Below are 21,803 nucleotides of genomic sequence, written 5' to 3'. Positions count from 1 at the left end.
CCTGCACGGTGTTGGGCTGTAAGCACAACCCACACCTGTGGACGTCGGGCCCTCATACCACCCTCATGGAGTCTGTTTCTGACCTTTTGAGCAGAAACATGCACATTTGTGGCCTGCTGGAGGTCATTTTGCAGGGCTCTGGCAGTGCTCCTCCTGCTCCTCCTTGCACAAAGGCGGAGGTAGCGGTCCTGCTGCTGGGTTGTTTCCCTCCTACGGCCTCCTCCACGTCTCCTGATGTACTGGCCTGTCTCCTGGTAGCGCCTCCATGCTCTGGACACTACGCTGACAGACAAAGCAAACCTTCTTGCCACAGCTCGCATTGATGTGCCATCCTGGATGAGCTGCACTACCTGAGCCACTTGTGTGGGTTGTAGACTCCGTCTCATGCTACCACTAGAGTGAAAGCACCGCCAGCATTCAAAAGTGACCAAAACATCAGCCAGGAAGCATAGGAACTGAGAAGTGGTCTGTGGTCTCCACCTGCAGAACCACTCCTTTATTGGGGGTGTCTTGCTTATTGCCTATAATTTCCACCTGTTGTCTATTCCATTTGCACAACAGCATGTGAAATTTATTGTCAATCAGTGTTGCTTCCTAAGTGGACAGTTTGATTTCACAGAAGTGTGATTGACTTGGAGTTACATTGTGTTGTTTAAGTGTTCCCTTTATTTTTTTGAGCAGTATATTTCCACTCTTCACTATACAAGTCTTTTATTGAAAGCTAATAAAGGCACAGAGATATATTAAGTTATGTAGAATATTATTATTGCGATCTTGCAGACACTGATTTAGCTTCGATCTAACTTTATTAAATAAGCACCATTCACCACAAATACGCCTGATTAGCCTGTTCTCTGGGCAGCCGAACAAGCAGAGCAGAGACTGTGCATTTTGTAGAGAATCCCGCACATGCGCAGAAGCTTCGGCTCTAGCTGCTGGGAAGAGGGTTCCAGACAACTCGGATCCGCAGCCAATCCGTATAATATAATGGCCATTTGTCCTACTGCCCCCACCTGAAAACAATTAAACCACACTCGCACAAAGACTCACATTGCGGAGCTTCAGTAAAATGTGGTCTATAATAATTGGAAAAGGTATAGAATATTAGTAAACAGTCACCTGAAATTCTGCCAGACAAGCAACCTCCTGGGGGACTGAACTATAACGTTTCTTTAGCTTTGTCTCCCTTCCTCCATTCTCTGACCACTAACCTAAAAGAAATGCATAAGTGAAAGCAATGATGAGTAGGTGAAAGCTCACCAAGCCGTTGCCTCTATTCCTTCAGTCCAGTCATTTCAGAGAAGGAAAGGGAAGGAAACAAACCAAGACCTTTGAGACAAGGCATTGGGTTAGAGGGGTTTTACTAGGGTATCACTGGAAGCGGGCATGTACACTACTCCTCTGGGGGGGCTGGGGCCAGCTTGGGCCTAGCCTGCTGTGCCTGCTGCTGCTGTTGGTGGTGGCAGAGCTGCTGGGAGTAAAGGTCCTCCAGGGACTTGACCGACACAGTGGTTTTGGGCCCTGTCTTCCACTCCATGCAGCTCTCGTCCACCACGGAGGCCTCCATGTTGACCGTGTGGCTGCCCAGGATAGAAAAGATGAGCAGGAACTGGGTGCTGAAGTAGTCGTTTTGGGGCTCCACCTGCTGCTCAATTTCATTGGTCTTGCTGACCAGTGGAATCTAACAGGAAATTAAATATGCTGGCGGTTACATACGTTGGCATTGTTGTATTAATGAAGCTGAACCATTAGGAGTTGTACTAATTTTTCTTTAAATTAAGATAAAAGATCTAAAACCAGAGTAGCTAGAGACATTGTAACAGTATAGGAGTACAGCCTCAACAACTTATAACATCAGCCCATTAGTGTGTACTGTTTATAACCACTGCAATAATCATTACTAGGGCAGGGGGTTGGGATAGCTGCAGAGTCACCTTGTATTCCAGCCCACCAGTCTTGGTCTGGAGAGCGGAGCTGACGTTGAGGCAGACAGACTGAATCTTGAGGAACAATCCGGGGGTGGAGCCATGCTGTACCACGCCCTCCACCTTCAGAGGCAGCTGTTGGTTGTTCTGCACCGGGATTGGCTCGGTCGGGGTCCAGAGGAGATGGGGAGAGAGCAAGCTGGAAAAGCAAAAAATGTACAATAAGTCTGGATCAATTTCAATAAATAATTTAGATGCAAAATACCACTTATAAAAGGTTATTGCGTATATGATACATACATTTTACAGCGTACCAAATACCAATGCATCAAACGGCCCCTAAAGCAAGAACTGAGCTACAGTAGTGTATTCCCAATAGTATTTCCATTGCTTTAGTTTGTTCCCTTAATGCTGGTTGACTGGAGTTTCTGGATGAACCTCTGGAAGGACAGTGGAACATTAAGCAGAGATATGACCGCATCACATCCAATGACTGCACACTGACTATAAGCAGGTGGCCAGTCACTGACCGTCAGGGAGGCGATGCCTTTCTGGTAAGAGCGCAGGGCCTCGACGATGGCCGCCATAGCTTCGCTGTAGTCTCCGTCCTCCAGGCCGCTAAGACACAGCACGGCCTGGGAGAACTCCTTCAGACCGTTGAGCCAGAAGAAGAAATGCTCCGAGGCCACATGCGTCTGCAGGCTCTGGTACAGCTTACTGGAGAACTCATGGCAACCCTACGGAAAACAGAGAGGGCCAGACAGGACAGAACAGACACATCAGGACAGTAGGGTGGAAATGCTGCTACACTGATATCTAAGGCATCAGCGACTAATGACTAAGGCTTGAATACTAACTGGAGATCTACGCATTGTAACTTGAGTTTTCACGGAAGTCTGCCAATGACGTCAATGCATAATTTATGCGAGGGTCAAGTTAAGCATGCACATTTAGGATTCCACCCTAAATGAGGGCAACAAAGATCTTATCTATAAATACAGTATAGGTCTAGTCTTTCCTCTTTACTTTACTTACTTTACCGAGAGAGGACTACAAGAGCCTCCTTGACATCACTATATTAGGTTAATTTGACAGGGACAATAATTAACATTCCTGTAAATGTTCCAGATTTAATGAGTCTTGACTTCCCGCAGACTAGAAACTCACCATGCGCGAGGCCTGCCTGGTGATGCGGTTCACCATCCAACCGATGGCCACATTCTCCAGCTGCTGCTTGATCACCGTCTTCACCTCCGCCGACAGGGACGACTGGCTAGCCACAAACACCACAGTCACCAGGGAGACCTAGGGAGAGGTGACGCATGCCAGATGTTAGTATCTAGTAGGTGGGATTCATGATTGGAGAACAGCTTTGGAAACAACTTTAATAGAATTTATCAGAGACCACATATGAGAACAAATCAGTGCTCACTCCTTAGCTTCCTATTAACCCTTTACACTTGTGGGAATTTGCCTTAATTGAAATGTTTCTTTCAGAAGAAATATAAAAATGCATAACCATGGCAGCAATTGAAAGGGGAACAGATTGGGGATGGGGAAATGATTAGACCAAAAGGTGAGGACACAACAGTTCACTTGACAAGACTGAATCCAAAGAGTACTGTTGATTTTGCATTTACAGTACTTTGTGCCGCATTTGTTGATAACAAAAATACTCTGTATACATTCAATAACATGTGAAGAATGTTCCAGGAAAATGTGGGGTAGGCGCAACATAAGACATCAAAAATGACAAGGGTTTGAGTGAGAGGACTAACTGGTGTCTCCAAGTGGACACACACCTCCAAAGTGTGCATAGTTCCTAAGCAATTTCAATACACTTTTATAACTCACAGAAGAGTCTTCAACTATAAGGTGCTTTTTTGAGCTCTCCTAGCTGTGTCGTTGAGGAACTAGAGCAAGCACACTTGTAGTTGTTTTGTTTGGAACACAACCCTGCATCCCCGCCATCACACAATTACTGTTGTTGTTTACAAATAAAAAAACGCTCCATTATAAAATCGTAATCTAAGTCAGGTAGGCATTATTTGAAAGCTTTTTATATTGCCAACATGACTAGCTAAGTTATAAAATACAATATTACAGTGTTAGGCTTTAAAAATGCAATTCAGGGAAACAGACCGGAATTTTGGATCGCATAGAAAGGAGTCATAAGTACATTCATGTGTGTGTGCCGCCGCTAATTCTCTTCACACTAGACAAACTTAGGCTCATTCTATTCAGAACAACCCAGGGTATGACACCATGTCATCTGGTAACTACATCAAATATAGGCTCATTCTATTCAGAACAACCCAGGGTATGACACCATGTCATCTGGTAACTACATCAAATATAGGCTCATTCTATTCAGAACAACCCAGGGTATGACACCATGTCATCTGGTAACTACATCAAATATAGGCTCATTCTATTCAGAACAACCCAGGGTATGACACCATGTCATCTGGTAACTACATCAAATATAGGCTCATTCTATTCAGAACAACCCAGGGTATGACACCATGTCATCTGGTAACTACATCAAATATAGGCTCATTCTATTCAGAACAACCCAGGGTATGACACCATGTCATCTGGTAACTACATCAAATATAGGCTCATTCTATTCAGAACAACCCAGGGTATGACACCATGTCATCTGGTAACTACATCAAATATAGGCTCATTCTATTCAGAACAACCCAGGGTATGACACCATGTCATCTGGTAACTGTACATCAAATATAGGCTCATTCTATTCAGAACAACCCAGGGTATGACACCATGTCATCTGGTAACTACATCAAATATAGGCTCATTCTATTCAAATGAACCCAGGGTATGACACCATGTCATCTGGTAACTACATCAAATATAGGCTCATTCTATTCAGATGAACCCAGGGTATGACAGTATGTCATCTTGTAACCCTACATCAACATAGTGATCATAAACGTTGACACTGTATATTACATGAGTTTTATGATATGGGAATGTGAAGTGCATATTTGGACTCACAGGTGTTTGGCTTGCTTGTATGACATCAAAGCAGTATTTATTATAATCCTCAACATCTCATCTATTAAAATATATCAAGTCGTCTTCATTTACATCATTTCCCTCACTCAGACAACAAAACGTTTCTAATTCAATTCACTCCGCTTTTACTTGTCCACTTAGGGCAATAACAGTTAGTATTAGGGCTTTGTGTATCTCTCACCAGGAGCACCTGCAGCTTGTCGGTGAACAAGTGAATGGCCACCCGGTAGAGGTTCACCAGATCCCCTAGCATGCCCTATCCCAGCACGGGCAGCTGGGTGGCGATGGCCGCCAGGGCGTGGCACATCAGCACGTGATTGGTCGCGGGCCGAGTGCAGTTGGCACAGCAGGAACTCCACAGCCGATTGGCTGAGGTGGGGGCGACTCTTCAGCAGCTGGACCAATGAGGTGAGAGCCATCTGGGGAGTGAGAGAGGGAGAGAGTAAAAAGTACACAATTACAACAAATGGTTATAACTGTTTATTACAGATTTTTTAGTAAACTATTGATAAACTAATAGCTAATAAACTACAGTTTCCATGGCACTTTACACGACTACCAAGGATGCCAAGCATCTTTTCCCCTCACTGTACGAGTACTGTATAGACACTTGGACCAGGGTGATATACACCTTGAGCGTGGCCTGAGCTCTGGGGCTGTCGTCCTGACTGCAGAGCACCAGCAGAGACTCCACCCCCATCACTGTGTCCTGCTCCAGCTGCATCATGTCTGGGGAGGGAAAGCAGGACAATAACGTTAATATAGATACCACTTTCATCCCTAAATAACACAGGCCAGGCAGCAACAACCATTACAAAAAAAAAAAACGTTTTCTTGGCAAAGAACAAAACACTGCAGTTAATTAAATGGATGACTGTTACTTTATTACGGACAAGCCCTAATAGTGTACTGGTATCTGTGAAGGCCTGTGAAGACCTTGGAGTGCACCAAACCCATTTTAACATGAATTAGTCCACTACTGGAAGTTTTTCTTAGGTAGACCCTATTTTTGGATGGCTGTGAAGTGTGAAGACCTGTGATGGTCAGGTAGCTAATTAAAGATGAGTAAGAGGACATCTCCTCCTACTAAGTGGTACCCTATACACACACACCTTTCTCTGGATAGGAAATAGCGATGTTGGCGGGCACAGTGACTCCATGGGCAGAGAAGGCCAGGTTGCTGTGGTAACAGCATTCCTGCGCTAGCTTAACCAGGTCAGTGAGCCGAGGAGGGGTGGAAGCATCACCTGAGGAACAGAAAGGAGGAATGTTTTGGAAAGTTTTGAACCCAACTTAAGTAATTGACTGAATGTCACAAAGCCCCAAACAGCAGGGCTGGTAATCACAAAGAGTCTTAAAGTAGGTGTGCTGGTAAAGGATCAGTTTTGTTAGGTAATAACTCCTACTCTGAGATGCTTTTTGAATACGGGCTTCAAGTGGAGCGTTGTTAAACTTTGAAGGGAAAACAACTGTTGTTGAATATGTAGTAAATAGTTTTTTTAAATAAGATTTACATGAAAGTCAGTTTCAGAATAGCTATGTAAGCAAGGTAATGCATTTCAAGGAAAATAAATTAACACAGTATTATGAAAACATGGATTATCCTCATAATAACCCATGAAAGATAAGTCACCACTCGCTGTTGGATTATGGAGTAGGGAATTTGCAGGTATGTGTGGGACAAGACCCCACCTGAGTGTTTTCTCTGTTCCACAGATAGGTGGCATTTTAGCCAGGAGCTTCAAGTCCTGGATGGCCAGTCTCTTGACTGCATTCCTAGGGTCATCCTTCATGTACTGGAGAAGCAGCTGTAACTTCAGATAGACAGAGAGATTGATTTGATTTTATTTGGATCTCTTTTAGTCCCCATTTGGACTAATCTTCCAAGAGTCCTTAAATATTAAAATACAATTTATATACGAACACATTTTCACATATAACACACTATTACAAACATACATAATATACTAACGTAATAAACCAATAAATAATCAATCTAAAAAATATGAATTCTTCATCTACTGTAATCCCACAACATTTCTGTGTATTATATTTAAATTGTTTTTAAATAATGTTTAAATTTATATATTGAAAGGTTTCTGGTTTGCTCAGTTAATTTATTCAATTTCTTTATTGCTCTAAATCGAAATGTTCTTTTGCCTATTTCTCTTTTCTGTCTGGATAACGCATAGATGGTGGACAATCTATTCCTAGTATTTACGGAATGTCTGTCTCTTACCAACTGATTACCGTTGTGAATTGTACTTGGCCGTTTTAAATGATTTATATTATGAAATAAAATAAGCATGTTTTTTTCAATTATCTTGTCGATTGATGACCAACCAAGAACATTGCGTATGACTGCAACAGAAAAACCATATCTCCACCGTAAAACAATCCTTGCTGCTTTGTTCTGTGCAATCTGCAGCCTCCTAACTTCCCTTGATGATGCATTTCCCCAGACCACAGAACAGTAGTTCACTTGACTCTCAATTAAAGCTTGTGTTATTTGCATAAGAATTTTTCCTGGTAAATATTTAGCTATCCTTCTGATTATACATGCTGTTTTAATATTTTTTTTACATAGATTAGTTATTTGAGATGACCATGATAAGCAGTTGTCTAGCTGCACTCCTAATACTTTGGTTTCTGCCACTTCTTCAATTTGTACTCCTCCCATACTTAATTGTATCCCATGCTGTTTTGGCCTTTTCCTAGTGGAACAGACCAACATAACTTTGGTTTTCTTGGTGTTTAAAACAAGTTTATTCTGGCAAACCCACTCCCTAATATTCTCCAAATCTCCTTGTAAAGCTTGCTGTACCTGTTGAACCGATTGTCCTGCTGCATAAATTGTAGTATCATCTGCAAATATAGTAGCTTGAGTTTCAGCTAGGGCATAGGAAAGGTCATTGGTATATATTAAATAAAGAAGTGGCCCAAGGCAGCTGCCCTAGAGAACAGACTATAAATTAAACATTATTCAAAGCCTCCTACTGATCTCACAGAAACTTAAGGAAAGGAGTTAAGATTTTCTAGCCTGGGTGGGTGCCACAGTATGTTCTCCACTTTTGCTAAGCTATGCTGTCTTGGGACTTCAGGTGCATATAATAAACAAGTGAGTTGTCACTCAAATTCTGTACTTGGACATCTGTTTGTCTGTCTGTTTCGAATGAGATGTACTGTCTGCTGTGGTGGTGGGTGTCATGCCAAATAGCATCCAGCTGCCAAAAACTGTCTGGGTTGCATACCAATGGGATTCTAATGTCCATTAGTGTCCAGGGGAGAGACTATGAGGACTTTTCTTACCAGCATCCCATTGACAGGCCGACTAGCCAAAATCTAAAACGGAGCCTGAGCTTAACGCTAACTTTAACTAAACCAAACCCTTAACACAAACTAACATTAACCTAATTTTAACCAATTTGAAAATGTAATATCTGTTTACACATCAGCCACGCCCCATAGTTTCCCCTTAGTGTCCGTTGCTATAGCTACCCGTTTGGGGATGTCGATGAGCGAGGAGGCAGCCAGCTGGGTGAAGGTGTGCAGGGTGACAATGACCATGGGTGTGTAGGGGTTAGGAGGTGACCAGCTGTGTGAAGGTGTGCAGGGTGACAATGACCAAGGGGTAGGAGGTGACCAGCTGCTGAAGCAGCTCCCGGCTGCTGGAGGCCAGGCTGCTAGAGGCCAGGCTGCTGGAAGCCAGGCCGCTAGAGGCCAGGCTGCTGGAGGCCAGGCCGGCATTGTGGTGCATGTGCTGCAGAATAGGGATTAGCTTCAGTTTCAGGTCCACCGGGGCATCCAGAGCTGTGGAGGAACAAGAGCATAGTGAAACATAGCACGGGCCAATGGGAGATCACATGGAAGAAAAGGCTCAGAAACCAGGAGGTACTATCTGAACTTGTCCAATAACAAACACTTGCATTTGTCTGTCTTTGTTCCCATTGCAAAATGTTTTGCTACAGTGTGGCTTAATGAACCACGACCCTGGATGCTTCATCTAAAAATAAAATCGCATGGCCTTTTCTTCTCTACAACAACACCTAAGGGGCAACAGTTAAAGGGACAATGAAGAATCCTTGAAAATGTGCTTGTTCAGTTGCTTGTATATAACTAAACCCTAATTCCTCAGAATGTAACGTGATTCTGCACAAGATGTTCACATGATACTGAGAACATTATGTTACCTTGAATCATTTAACTGATTTTGTTGCAAATCCCAGCTGCAAAGTCTCTGCAGATTGAAAGGTACAGAGAAACTAACAAGTTCAATACATAATTATTCCTCTTTCCTGGATGGGGCATAGAACCAAAACAACTGTGTGAACAGTTTGCAAGGAAGTTGGCTAAGTTCAAATCATGACAGATCAGCCAGACAACACAGCTACCAGACTGAAACTTCTCAAACCACTTACTTTGACTGCGCAGATAAGTAGTCCGATACAAAGATGTCCGCCTCTACTTCAACGTTGTCGTGTGAGTCTAGACTTTGGTGAACGCTATGATGGGCATTCTTCCATTCAGGGATGAAAGTGGCCAAACTGCCAAGCATCCTTAATAAATCAAAAACAGGACGAAACACACAGAGATTCAGAAATCATGTAAGCGGAGATGATTGAGTCTTCAAAAAAAAAAAGTGTATGGTGTATGTATGCCATTTTCTTTTGGAATCAGTGAGGTTTCACATTTTTTCATGCCCTGATGATCTAGCCTTGCATTGCTCTTGAAATAGTTGTAGGTACGATGCATTTGGAAAGTATTCAGACCCCTTGACTTTCTCCATATTTTATTATGTTACAGCCTTATTCTAAAATTGATTAAATTGTTTTTTCCCCCTCATCAATCTACACACAATAACCCATAATGACAAAGCGAAAACAGGTTTCTATGAATTTTTGCAAATGTATATTTATAAAAAAACTGAAAAATCACAAATATCACAAAGGTCACAAATTAGAAATTTTGAAAAATGTATGTAAAATCTTGTGAGATGAAAATTGACAAACTAAAGTGTGTGCAACGTGTAGGCCCACTGAGTGGAATTCTGAACCTTGTTTGAGGTCAGTAGGTCAGGTCACATGACCAAGGAGTTATTGAAATTAGAAAGTATGAAAAATTCATGTAAAAACGTGTGAGATGAAAATTGACAAACCAAAGGCTGTGCAATATAGAAGGGTAGTCAGTGGACATTCTGAACCTTGGTTGAGGTCAGTAGGTCACATGACCAAGGAGCTATTGAAATTTGAATGTAAAAAAAGTTTGTACTGTGTTTACGCTTCCTAACTAATTCAACGAGGAATACAAAATGCTGCTCACATTTAAACATGTTTATTAGCTTTGGAAAGCGAATTAATGTCCAAATCGTGAAAATAAGACCTGTGCAATATTATGCACAATTTTTCCAACATCATGACACTTATTTGGAGTCTGTGGCTCAAGTGGTTTGAAAGCGCAAATATCCATTGAATATCCAACTCGAAACGGTCTTTACCTTGGTTTTGTGTGGATGACAGAGAACACTCTCTTGACAAACTCATGCACATTGAGAATCTTCTCCAGGTGCTTCTTGCTCTGTTGAGTCACCTTCAACACACAAAGGCGCAGAAAGTTGTTCCTGAAAGAGGGGAGAGGTATGTTTATGTATTACAGTAGGAGGACAATATGGTCAAATCTGCCTCTGGTTAGCTGCCTTGAACGATTCTGAGGCAGAGGTATATGCATTTTGCTATTGATCAATATTGCAATGCATTTTGCAGAGTAATGTTTTGTTGAAATGTCACAATCCTCTGTACCCAAGCCTGAAGATGTCTGCCAGTTTCAGGAAGGCAGAGTTAATGAGGATGGGGAAAGGGTAGTTCTGAAAGAGTTTGGGGTTAGACGACCACTACTTCACATTGCTAGCCAAGTTTCCAAGACTGCAAAACTGTAATAAATGACAGTCAAACATTTAGATAATCTAAGCAGTCTAACTGGGCAATGTCAATGTAGCTAGCTAGTTTTAGTTTGCTCATCACTGTGACGAATAGCTAACAAGCTACCGTGTCATTTTAATTGTAGTAGCTAGCTTAGCAAGCTAGTTGCTTGATGACTGGTTAACTGTACACACCTTTGTCCAACTCTATGTAAGCTGAATTTGTATAAAATTCTTGTTCCCCATAACCAGCCTCTGACAAGAATTTAGTGCAGTTAAAAGCGACATTGCTTATATTTTAGACTTCACGTGAAATAACTTTATATTCTCTTCAACAGTATCAATTTAGCCACTGAATTTAGCATGTTTCATTCCGCACAAAGGGAGAAAGTGACGTAATACAGGAAGTATCAGATTTCCAACCAATCAGCGAGTGTAATGTAGGTTTAGCGGGGGATTCGTGTTTATATTTTTGTTACTTTTAATATATATATATATATATATATATATGTTACTTCAGTTCACGCGAAAGGGGAGCCACGAACTGATGACCACCGTACAGAAATTCATCTGAAAATATTAGAAGAATCGTCTAGCTTCGGCTTAGTAACAGAAATGCTTTTTCGCTCCATTGTTGACAGAGGAGTCTGTAAACGGAGGTGTAATGGTAAGAATGTCAATCTATAAGGATCCAGACAGTATTCCGTCTGGTTTGACTCGTATTAACGTTAACTAGCTATAATGTTAGTTAGCCTAAGTAAGCTAGCTGGCTCAGCGTTGTTGGCTGCTAGGCTGGCCATTGTGTGTCGACTATAGCTAGATCTATCTATCTACTCAGTCTTCTCAGTCTCAAATTTCGTTATTTATTTGTTTTCATGTCGACTCGTTCATTAAAAAAATAATAATATCCTGATCATGTTACTATCTTATACTCGATGGCATATTTTCATTGAATATATGTGTTTTGTTAATTGTTGCAACCTTACGGAAGTACTGGAAGCTAGCTCTATAATTGTTGCAACCTTACGGAAGTACTGGTAGCTAGCTCTATAACTAATGACTAGCGTGCTTAAGCCAAGGACCTACCCAGACCGGACGGGGTTTAGGGTGGCTCTCCATACAGTATTGCACTGCATGTTCCTGAGTGGCTATTTGTTTATTTCCCAACAGACCTCAGCCCAAAATACAATTTGTTCTCTCTGCTGGACGACTACCAGTGTGCCCGTCATGATAGACACATCACAAACGAGAATGTGGGGGTCGCCTTCTCTACAGGTAATACAATAAATATTGTACTCTGTCTTTGAGGGCGACAACCATTAATCACTGTCCTGATTTCGTTATTTATTAAATTTTTACTGCTTATTTTCCTGTCGATTTCAGCCCCGGGACTGCAGGGCGTCCTTGCGGTGGCCAGTGAGAAGGGAGTCCTGAGGCTGTACAACACAGAGAACCGACAGAGTCCACTTCTGAAAGGTATGTTATACCTGAGTGACAGAATCACACCACCAACAGAGTAACTCTAGTACCTTGTTTATTCGGCTCAGACAACAGATGGTATGATCATGATGCGCCCATATGATGCAGACCTCCTAGGAAGGTTGTGAGGCACACCACTAGTTGTGTGACTAGCCAATAGTCACCGCAGCTGTCTGAATCACCAGTCTAGCTTGTCTTGTTGTTGGACCATGAAATATCATCAGAGGCCAATTGAGGTACAAACTTAATGTATTCTATTCCATAGAATGGTTGGCACATAATAATGCTATCTGTGACCTTGCTTGGGTGCCAGGGGAGGCTAGCTTGGTGAGTAGAAGTTTTTCCTGGTTGTTTCACACACAGTGATCAGACTAGTATTTTTTTTAATATACATTTTATAGAACACATGATCAAATTATGTTTATATTTTCACCATCAGGTGACCGCGTCAGGTGATCAGATGGCCAAGCTGTGGGATGTGACATCAGGGGAGCTCCTTGGTAGCTTCAAGGGGCACCAGTGCAGCCTCATGTCTGTTGCATTCACACGGCAGGAGAAAGGTACATTTCTAATCAATTCAATATAACTTTATTGTCCCAGAGGGGCAGCGCCCGATACATTGTAGACATTCTTCCTGAATGCAGAGACACTGCTTGCTCCATCGAGTGTATGGTCTTTCAGACTGTACATGTGTATAGCCATGCCACAAATATTTGTTATTTGATTAGTCGTAGGCATCATCACTGACCAGCTTCACAGCTCAGCTACTGAAAACAAAGCTCTTCTTAAACGACTGCTGCAGAGTTTCTGTTTTACCCCAGGAGACCCCGTGCTTTTTAGGCCAAATACACACTTAGTTGTTTGTGTCCGGACACTTCTTCATGAGTAGCCATGGTAACCGTCCACTGTGGCTTCTCTCTTCTCCCACAGCTGTGTTCTGTACTGGGGGCCGAGATGGGAATATTATGGTCTGGGACACAAGGTACAGCAAAAAAGGTAAGGCCAGATATAAAAGCGATTACGCTTTTTTTTTAGTGTAAATGATGTTTGAGTTTTTCAGTGAGTAATCTTTAAACCCGGAACTAAAATCTTGGGTTATTGCATCAGATGCTCGATTAAGTTCTGCTGGGACACGTGTTATACTATAATATACTATAACGTGGAGCGATAGCAGCCGGTAGGTTCACTCCCCTCTCTCTGCAAGTTGGCCAAATGTCCCCTTTCTGAAATTTGAAAAGAGGCGTACACCTGTCCAAATGATCAGTTACAAAAACATCTGTTCACCGGTACAGTCATCACATCCCACAGTTTGTTGGCAGACACTACTATACCAGTTATGTTATGTAGTCTGTCCACAAGAGATTATTCGGTGAGTAATGGAGTTTGTTTTTCCCTCAGATGGCTTCTATAGGCAGGTAAAGCAGATCAGTGGAGCTCACAATAAAATGGACAGAAACACACCCTCTAAGACGAAGAAGAAACGCCCCGGCATGGACCCCTCTGTGGTGAGTGGTAATACCCTAATACCCTTAACAACTGACTCGGTGTCAGCGTTGTTTTTAATGTTGAATAGGGGACTGGGATAACTGATTTGTCTCCATCTCTCTTGTAGGACTCCCAGCAGAGTGTCACAGCGGTTCTGTTCCAGGATGAACACACACTCATCTCCTCAGGTGCTGTTGATGGGTAAGAATAATCTAATAACAGAGCACCATATTCATTGAGACACACCGTAACATAATGTTTTACCATGGGAAACTAAAGCAAGCATTTCTAATTAGACATATTCAGATGGTACCACCCTGTTTCCTTGCGTTTTGTGCATACTGAACATGACCAGATTACTTTCGTAAGGATGTATGTGACGCCTGCATCACGCAGAATGATTCTGACTTGAATTGTGATGTATTTATCCTCCTAAACAGGATAATCAAGATGTGGGACCTCCGGAAAAACTACACAGTGTACCGCCATGACCCCACCCCCCTCCAGGCGTACCCATACCCAGGGACTAGCACACGGAAGCTAGGTGGGTTTTCTCAAACATGGCTATGGCCCAATTTGAGTTCTTCAAAATTGCATCTTCCCTACGTCAGACCTCACTGGATTGGTGAAAGCTATTTGGTGTCTGGAACCCCTACCTTCACCTAGCCAACAGTATCAGATCAGTGATTACTTCAAGGAATGAAGGAAACGTTTTACAAGTATTCAAATAGGGCCTAGTGTATAACCTGGCCTGTGTTGTCTGTGTGACAGGTTACTCAGGGCTGGTGTTGGACTCCACTGGCTCCAACCTGTTCTCCAACTGCACTGACAACAACATCTACATGTTCAATGTCAGCGGGCTGAAAACCACTCCAGGTAAACAAATGCTCCATACAAAGCTCATTCTGTGTCATCCTGTTTCTATGGCTACATCCATCAGAAGCATGTCTGCATTCAGCCCATCACTTTGTTTTAAAACAAGTTAGTTACCACCCATTCACATTCAGCTCCAGCACGCCACTACATTTCAATCTGCCAGTACCACTGTTTACCACCAGATGGGGCTGCACACTACTTCTGTTCAGTTGAGGCTATTTGATATATGGGAAGCTGTCTGTCAGTTTGGCAAAAATGCCATACTTTGGGAAGATTAATTTGCTTAAATAGCTAGTTGTACAGCATGGGGTTGCCAACCTTTTCAAAATGTTGTGTGTAATTCCCCTTTTATTCCGGATGTGGCTGTTTTTAATTGCACATTTAGCAAGTGAGGAATGTGCTGTCTGTGCCGGTCTAGCGATGGTTCTGTCTGCTCATTTCATGGCAAAGTTAGAAAAGAATAGATAATGATATACTTACTTATTCATGATATACTTCTGCCAGATAAGCCTACTTTTCAGTTAACATTTTAATTGAGAAGATTTTGGGGATAGTATTTCTGTCAACCCACAAGATGGTTGTCACATCCACTGGCTGGCTACGCATGGAGTGCAAGACAAATGCGCGCACCACACAGACAGACAGGGACAATACTACTGGAAATTAATTATTGTGTTAAGTTTGGCTTTTTAAACAAATATTGACTAACTAAGTGTGAAATAATGTCAATGTTGCATTGATTAGATATTAGCTGGGAGCTAATGGTGTCTGATACTTGTGAGATTTATTTATGACAGTTTGCGGTGGAACACCTGAAAATTGCATGTACTTTCAGAATTGTTTGGTGAGCTGCTCATAGGTGGGCTGTGAGCAACTGGTAGCTCACCATCGACCTGTTGGAGACCCCTGTTGTACAGCATGACCCCTGTTGTACAGCATGACCCCTGTTGTACAGCCACATAATGAATTTGGCTTCTGTCATTCACGTGCCTGACACGTATCATAATAAATCGTCTTTCCAATAGCCTAGAGGTTGTTGAATGGCTGAGTGGGTACTAGAGGTCGACCGATTAATCGGAATGGCCGATTAATTAGGGCCGGTATTTTTGGCCGCCGATTTGGCCTATTTTTTTTTTTAAATGTATTATTATGATTTTTTTTTACACATTTACCTAGGCAAGTCAGTTAAGAACACATTCTTATTTTCAATGACAGCCTAGGAACGTTGGGTTAACTGCCTTGTTCAGGGGAAGAATGACAGATTTTTACCTTGTCAGCTCAGGGATTCAATCTTGCAACCTTACGGTTAACTAGTCCAACGCTCTAACCACCTGCTTTACATTGCACTCCACGAGGTTAAGCGAATGCATAAGAAGCCAAGGTAAGTTGCTAGCTAGCATTAAACTTATCTTATAAAAAACAATCAATCAATCATAATCACTAGTTAACTACACATGGTTATTGATATTACTAGTTTATCTAGCCTGTCCTGCGTTGCATATAATTGCTTAGGTACACGTTGCTCCAACCATAAACATCAATGCCTTTCTTAAAATCAATACACAAGTGTATATTTTTAAACCTGCATATTTAGTTAATATTGCCTGCTAACATGAATTTCTTTTAACTAGGGAAAATGTGTCACTTCTCTTGCAAACAGAGTCAGGGTAGTCAGGGTATATGCAGCAGTTTGGGCCGCCTGGCTCGTTGCGAACTGTGAAGACTATTTCTTCCTAACAAAGACAGCCGACTTCGCCAAACGGGGATGATTTAACAAAAGCGCATTTGCGAAAAAAGCACAATCGTTGCACGACTGTACCTAACCATAAACATCAATGCCTTTCTTAAAATCAATACACAGAAGTATATATTTTTAAACCTGCATATTTAGCTAAAAGAAATCCAGGTCAGCAGGCAATATAAACCAGGTGAAATTGTGTCATTTTGCGTTCATTGCACACAGTCAGGGTATATGCAACAGTTTGGGCCGCCTGGCTCGTTGCCAACTAATTTGCCCGAATTTTACGTAATTATGACATAACATTGAGGGTTGTGCAATGTAACAGGAATAACGTTTTGTTTTCGAGATGATAGTTTCCGGATTCGACCATATTAATGACCTAAGGCTCGTGTTTCTGTGTGTTATTATGTTATAATTAAGTCTATGATTTGATAGAGCAGTCTGACTGAGCAGTGGTAGGCAGCAGCAGGCTTGTAAGCATTCATTCAAAATAGCACTTTTGTGCGTTTTGCCAGCAGCCCTTCGCAATGCATTGCGCTGTTTATGACTTCAAGCCTGTCAACTCCCAAGACGAGGCTTGTGTAACCGATATGAAATGGCTAGCTAGTTAGCCGGGTGCGCGCTAATAGCGTTTCAAACGTCACTCGCTCTGAGACTTGGAGTAGTTGTTTCCCCTTCCTCTACATGGGTAACGCTGCTTCGAGGGTGGCTGTTGTCGATGTGTTCCTGGTTCGAGCCCAGGTAGGAGCGAGAAGAGGGACGGAAGCTATACTGTTACACTGGCAATACTAAAGTGCCTATAAGAACATCCAATAGTCAAAGGTGTATGAAATGCAAATCGTATAGAGAGAAATAGTCCTATAATTCCTATAATAACTACAACCTAAAACTTCTTACCTGGGAATATTGAAGACTCATGTTAAAAGGAACCACCAGCTTTCATATGTTCTCATGTTCTGAGCAAGGAACTTAAACGTTAGCTTTCTACCATGGCACATATTGCACTTTTACTTTCTTCTCCAACACTTTGTTTTTGCATTATTTAAACCAAATTGAACATGTTTCATTATTTATTTGAGGCTAAATTGATTTTATTGATGTATTATATTAAGTTAAAATAAGTGTTCATTCAGTATTGTTGTAATTGTCATTATTACAAATAAATAAATACAAATTTAAAAAATCGTCCGATTAATCAGTATCGGCTTTTTTGGGGCCTCCAATAATCGGCATCGGTATCGGCGTTGAAAAATCATAATCGGTTGACCTCTAGTGGGTACCTCCGTGTACAAGAGACTGTCTGACAGAAAGATGAGAAATACCTCAGTGTTTGTGTTGTTAATGAGTCATCAAAGTCTGGGTTGTGTTCATTGGGACATGCAACAGAAAACAATTCAGGTTGCAATGGAAAGAGAAAATTAGCAGTTCGTATTGGACAAGTCCAGGTAGTCCCTCCCTGTTTCACTCAATTCCCCTTTGGTGCTTAATGAACTGATCGTTTGTGTGTATGTATTGATATGTAGTTCTGTCCTTGAGCTTTTCTTGTCTATTAATGTTCTGTATTATGTCATGTTTTGTGTGGACCCCAGGAAGAGTAGCTGCTGCTTTTGCAACAGCTAATAGGAATCCTAATAAATACCAAATACGGCCCTGGTATTGTTTGCAACCACTATTCCTCAGGAATTAGCCAAGAATGTAGCCCAGGGGGCTTTGACCTACCATGTGACCAGTATCTTGACCAATCAAGAAGTAATATATGGAGAGCCTCTTCAGGATCCTATTTGTTGACCACTTTGTGTACTCGCACTGTATACTCTGAACAACTGAAATGTTGTTCTGGTGGTTTCAATGTTTAGTTCTGTGCACGTTATTCCTGATGTTCATACATGTCTTTCTGTTGCAGTGGCAGTCTTCGGTGGTCACCTCAACTCCTCGTTTTACGTGAAGTCCACTGTTAGCCCCGACAACCAGTTCCTGGCTAGTGGCTCAAGTGACCATCATGCTTACATCTGGAAGGTGAGCTGCCATTTTGGTTTGACCAATCAAGTGAAAACCTTTGAAAAGCAGACTGCTAGACGATGGCTGACAAATCAACATGCTTTGACTATTCTATCCATGCATTTATTAGTGTCTTACCAACTTATATTCCGATTTCAGATCTCCGACCCAAAACAGCCTCCCATGATGCTTCAGGGCCACCGCCAGCAAGTGACCTCCATAGCATGGTGCCCCACAGATTTCACAAAGGTGAGATCTAAGATTTTGTCTGTGTTCACATAGCCAGTGTGATTTCAGATGAGTTTGAGAACACTCATCCTGCAGCGGCCAGGAAAGATATCCTTTAAGCTGCCTTTATATCCATTCTGTCCCTGGAGAAAATGTTTTTAGTTTGATCTGCTCATTCTAAATATTATTATTTTGCCATAAAACAGAATTGTGGTAGTTGAAGTGGTCTGGAGGTGGAGGTGCAGGTTGGTAGCCTGGGTAGACCAGACTAAAAGCTGTGTTCACCATTGAAACAATGATGAGTGCATCATTCAGTCTGGTTTAACCAGGCTAGGAGAAGTGCAGGTTGGGGTCCTGTGTAATCTCATGTTCTGTCTTGGCAGATCGCTTCCTGCTCTGATGACGACAGCGTACGGATCTGGCGTCTGGACCGGGGTACGGATGGAGCAAAGTCTTCTGTCGGAGAGGACAATCTGGTGGGCTGGGCATGTCCTAAACCTGCCACCACCATGCCCAGTCCAAGTGAGTACCACTACTGCTGCCATCTATCAGTAGAGAGGGGGTCCATTAAATGTTTTACATTCCAGTCAATTAAAGAATTGGATAGTACATGGTTCATCTTTACTAAAATGGCCTGATGAGGATTGGCAGTATCTAAAATTCCATATCCATTACGGTGGTTACCATCCTCAAATGCGTTTACTCGTCTGTATAGCCTGTATATTGCCAACCATAACAAAGATGACTATCTCCAATGATTCTTGAACAAGCTGAACTCTTGATTGAAACTAAAACTCTGTTTCTCTCTCAGTGCCTTTGAACCAGGCGGAGTGCACCCCAGCCAAGAGTCCCCGGCCAAGGCGTCTGGGGGCCCTGGCCTCCCCCCAGCCTGCTGCCTGCGCCCCCAGAGGAGCAGACCTGCCTCTCGCCTCCAGCACCACCGCCGCCTCCCCCCTTCAGGCCCAGGGTGCCAGGGCCACCCTCATATGTCAGAAAACGCCCTCCATCAGGAACTGGTTTGCCCGGCCTCCCGGAGAACAGATCACCCCTCTTCTCCGCAAGGTGCGTAGCCCCTCTCCCCTCCCTACCCTTTCCTCGGAGAGGACGGCCGAGCGCCGGCTGGAGAATGGTGACAGTGGGGCGGCGGGGGACTGTGACTGCATCACAGGGCTTTACCCCGCAGCCAAGAGGAGCCGGGGACCAGCAGGAGTGTGCTGCCCTAACCAGGAGCCACCTCATGCGGGCACAGAGAGGAGCGAGGCCTGGGGAAAAGCAGACCTCCAGGTGGAGGACCAGAGGCCTGTCCCAGCCACACAGGCAGACAAGGAGAACAGCTCTCCAGAAGGGGCAGACTGGTTGTCAGCAATGAGCCAGAAGCTGAGGAAAGGTGTGGGAAAACCCAGCAGCACTCCCAGAAGCACCAGTGCCCCCAAGAGGCAAGATGGCAGGATACCGACCTCACCGGTATACACAAGATCCTAAGTTACAAGTTGACCAGAAATGTATGAAGTCTACTGATGTTCTTAACAGGATTTGCGCTATCTCTTGGACGTGTTTTTCATATGATAACACATGGTGTTCCCAATGTAGAAAAAACATTGATGTCTCTTACTGTATAACCAGGAAACTGTTATCATTTACCTTTCTCCTGTTCCTTCCTTCTCCCAGGCAATGTCCTCTCCCTCCTGATAAATGCGCTCACCGAAATCCATTAAGAAAATATCTTCCTAGTTCCAGCGAAGGACTCGGGAGTGATCAGCTTGGAATGAAATGGTTCTCAGTGCTGATTCAGAGAGACAATATTTTATATTTGTAACAAAAAATTATATATATTTCCTATATATGTATTTTAATTTGGATCACTGTTCAACATAGAGAAATCTTTTTAAATATATGAGGGTTGATTCTTAACCTTAATATACCCAATATTGCACCCATTTTTGAGGATCCTTACAATGAGTTGTCCACTCAACATAGAAGACAAACTTACAAGAGATTCCTGTTCTCACGTCTTTATTTTGTACGTTAACTTTGTATACAATGATCCGCTTCCCCTCCACCAATCCTAACCTTAACCATTAAATGCATCTAGGGGCAACTTCACCCTACACCATTTATGTCTGCACAAGTTTGAATTCCAGTCTTGGTTCTCCATTCTGAATAATTAGCTGTGTCACTACCATATCACACTATAAGTCCTGAGTATTCACAAAGGGCATGAGACTAAAATTACCATTAGTAAAGTCTAATGTCAGATTTCCCTACAAAATATTTAGATGATAATGCAGAAAGCAAGTCCCTAGACATGACAATACTTATAAAAGTACATTAAAACCAAACTTTGGGTGAGTTAGTATTGTTAGTAATACATTATAACAGTTCACAGCCCATGCAGTGCTGTTCAAAGGTTGCTGACACTGGTCTCCAACCTGTTTTTCCAGTATACTTTCCACTTCTGTTGTTGTAACTTGGCATGTGTTTGCACTGTGTTAATCCTGTCTTCACATACACAATGAGAATTTGTACTGAAAGGAGACTAAGAATGCATGATAGGTTGTAGTCCTGTCAACCTGCAACATTCTTTTGTGTCTGTCTGAAACATGGATGTCTGAGCTAGTGCCTCCATCATGAGAACATTTTCTTCTGCTCTCTGCATGTGATCACATGTGCAAAGGTTAGCACGCTACTAGTGCTGGGCGCTTACATTCAGAGGATCACATGATTGTGGGGTCAAACAGTCTTTTTAACCTCACACCACACTGTTGGATCTCTGCTGCAAATATAGGTGACATTAATTGGATGTTAGTGTATCCTCCTGATGGATAAATATAGTAACTGATGTAATTGCAACCTATGCCTGGCTTCAAAAGAAGCACTCGCCTGAAATGACAATATTAACAATTTTTGTTTATATGGACACAGTATCCTGCCTATTTATAAACGTTTCCAGTTGCCAATTTACTGCTATTTGTTTTCTGTGCATATTGTCACATGGTTTAGAGCCCGGTCTTAGTCGAATTCAATTGGTTAAAAAATAAAAGGTATGAGCATGCCTGTTTCAACATTTTGGTTGGCCACTGCAGTTGTCTGTCAAAGACGTACGCTTTTGTCACGC

The 21,803-nt window shown here is 42.5% G+C and overlaps 1 protein-coding gene and 1 pseudogene across 2 annotated transcripts; one reads left to right on the top strand and one right to left on the bottom strand.

Moving 5' to 3' along the window:
- Positions 1–648: 648 nt before the first annotated feature.
- On the bottom strand, positions 649–9,347 carry LOC115174417 (integrator complex subunit 7-like; annotated as a pseudogene).
- Positions 9,348–11,326: 1,979 nt separating this feature from the next.
- On the top strand, positions 11,327–21,647 carry dtl (denticleless E3 ubiquitin protein ligase homolog (Drosophila)). 2 transcript variants are annotated; one of them, XM_029734128.1, is made up of 15 exons: positions 11,327–11,548; positions 12,052–12,156; positions 12,265–12,357; positions 12,626–12,687; positions 12,800–12,920; positions 13,291–13,356; positions 13,759–13,865; positions 13,973–14,046; positions 14,286–14,389; positions 14,617–14,721; positions 18,366–18,478; positions 18,620–18,709; positions 19,072–19,210; positions 19,500–20,152; positions 20,357–21,647. In XM_029734128.1, the coding sequence occupies exons 1-15, from the start codon at positions 11,497–11,499 to the stop codon at positions 20,375–20,377; spliced, it is 1,905 nt and encodes a 634-aa protein (XP_029589988.1). In that variant the 5' UTR covers positions 11,327–11,496; the 3' UTR covers positions 20,378–21,647. The 2 variants fall into 2 exon arrangements, with proteins under 2 accessions (XP_029589988.1, XP_029589989.1); XM_029734129.1 differs by having other exon boundaries at positions 19,500–20,190.
- The last annotated feature ends 156 nt before the right edge of the window (positions 21,648–21,803 follow it).

Source organism: Salmo trutta, chromosome 35, assembly GCF_901001165.1.
Source record: "Salmo trutta chromosome 35, fSalTru1.1, whole genome shotgun sequence".
NCBI classification, from domain to species: domain Eukaryota; kingdom Metazoa; phylum Chordata; class Actinopteri; order Salmoniformes; family Salmonidae; genus Salmo; species Salmo trutta.
The sequence above is the reverse complement of the archived record's forward strand: the minus strand, read 5'-3'. Positions and strand labels throughout refer to the sequence as shown.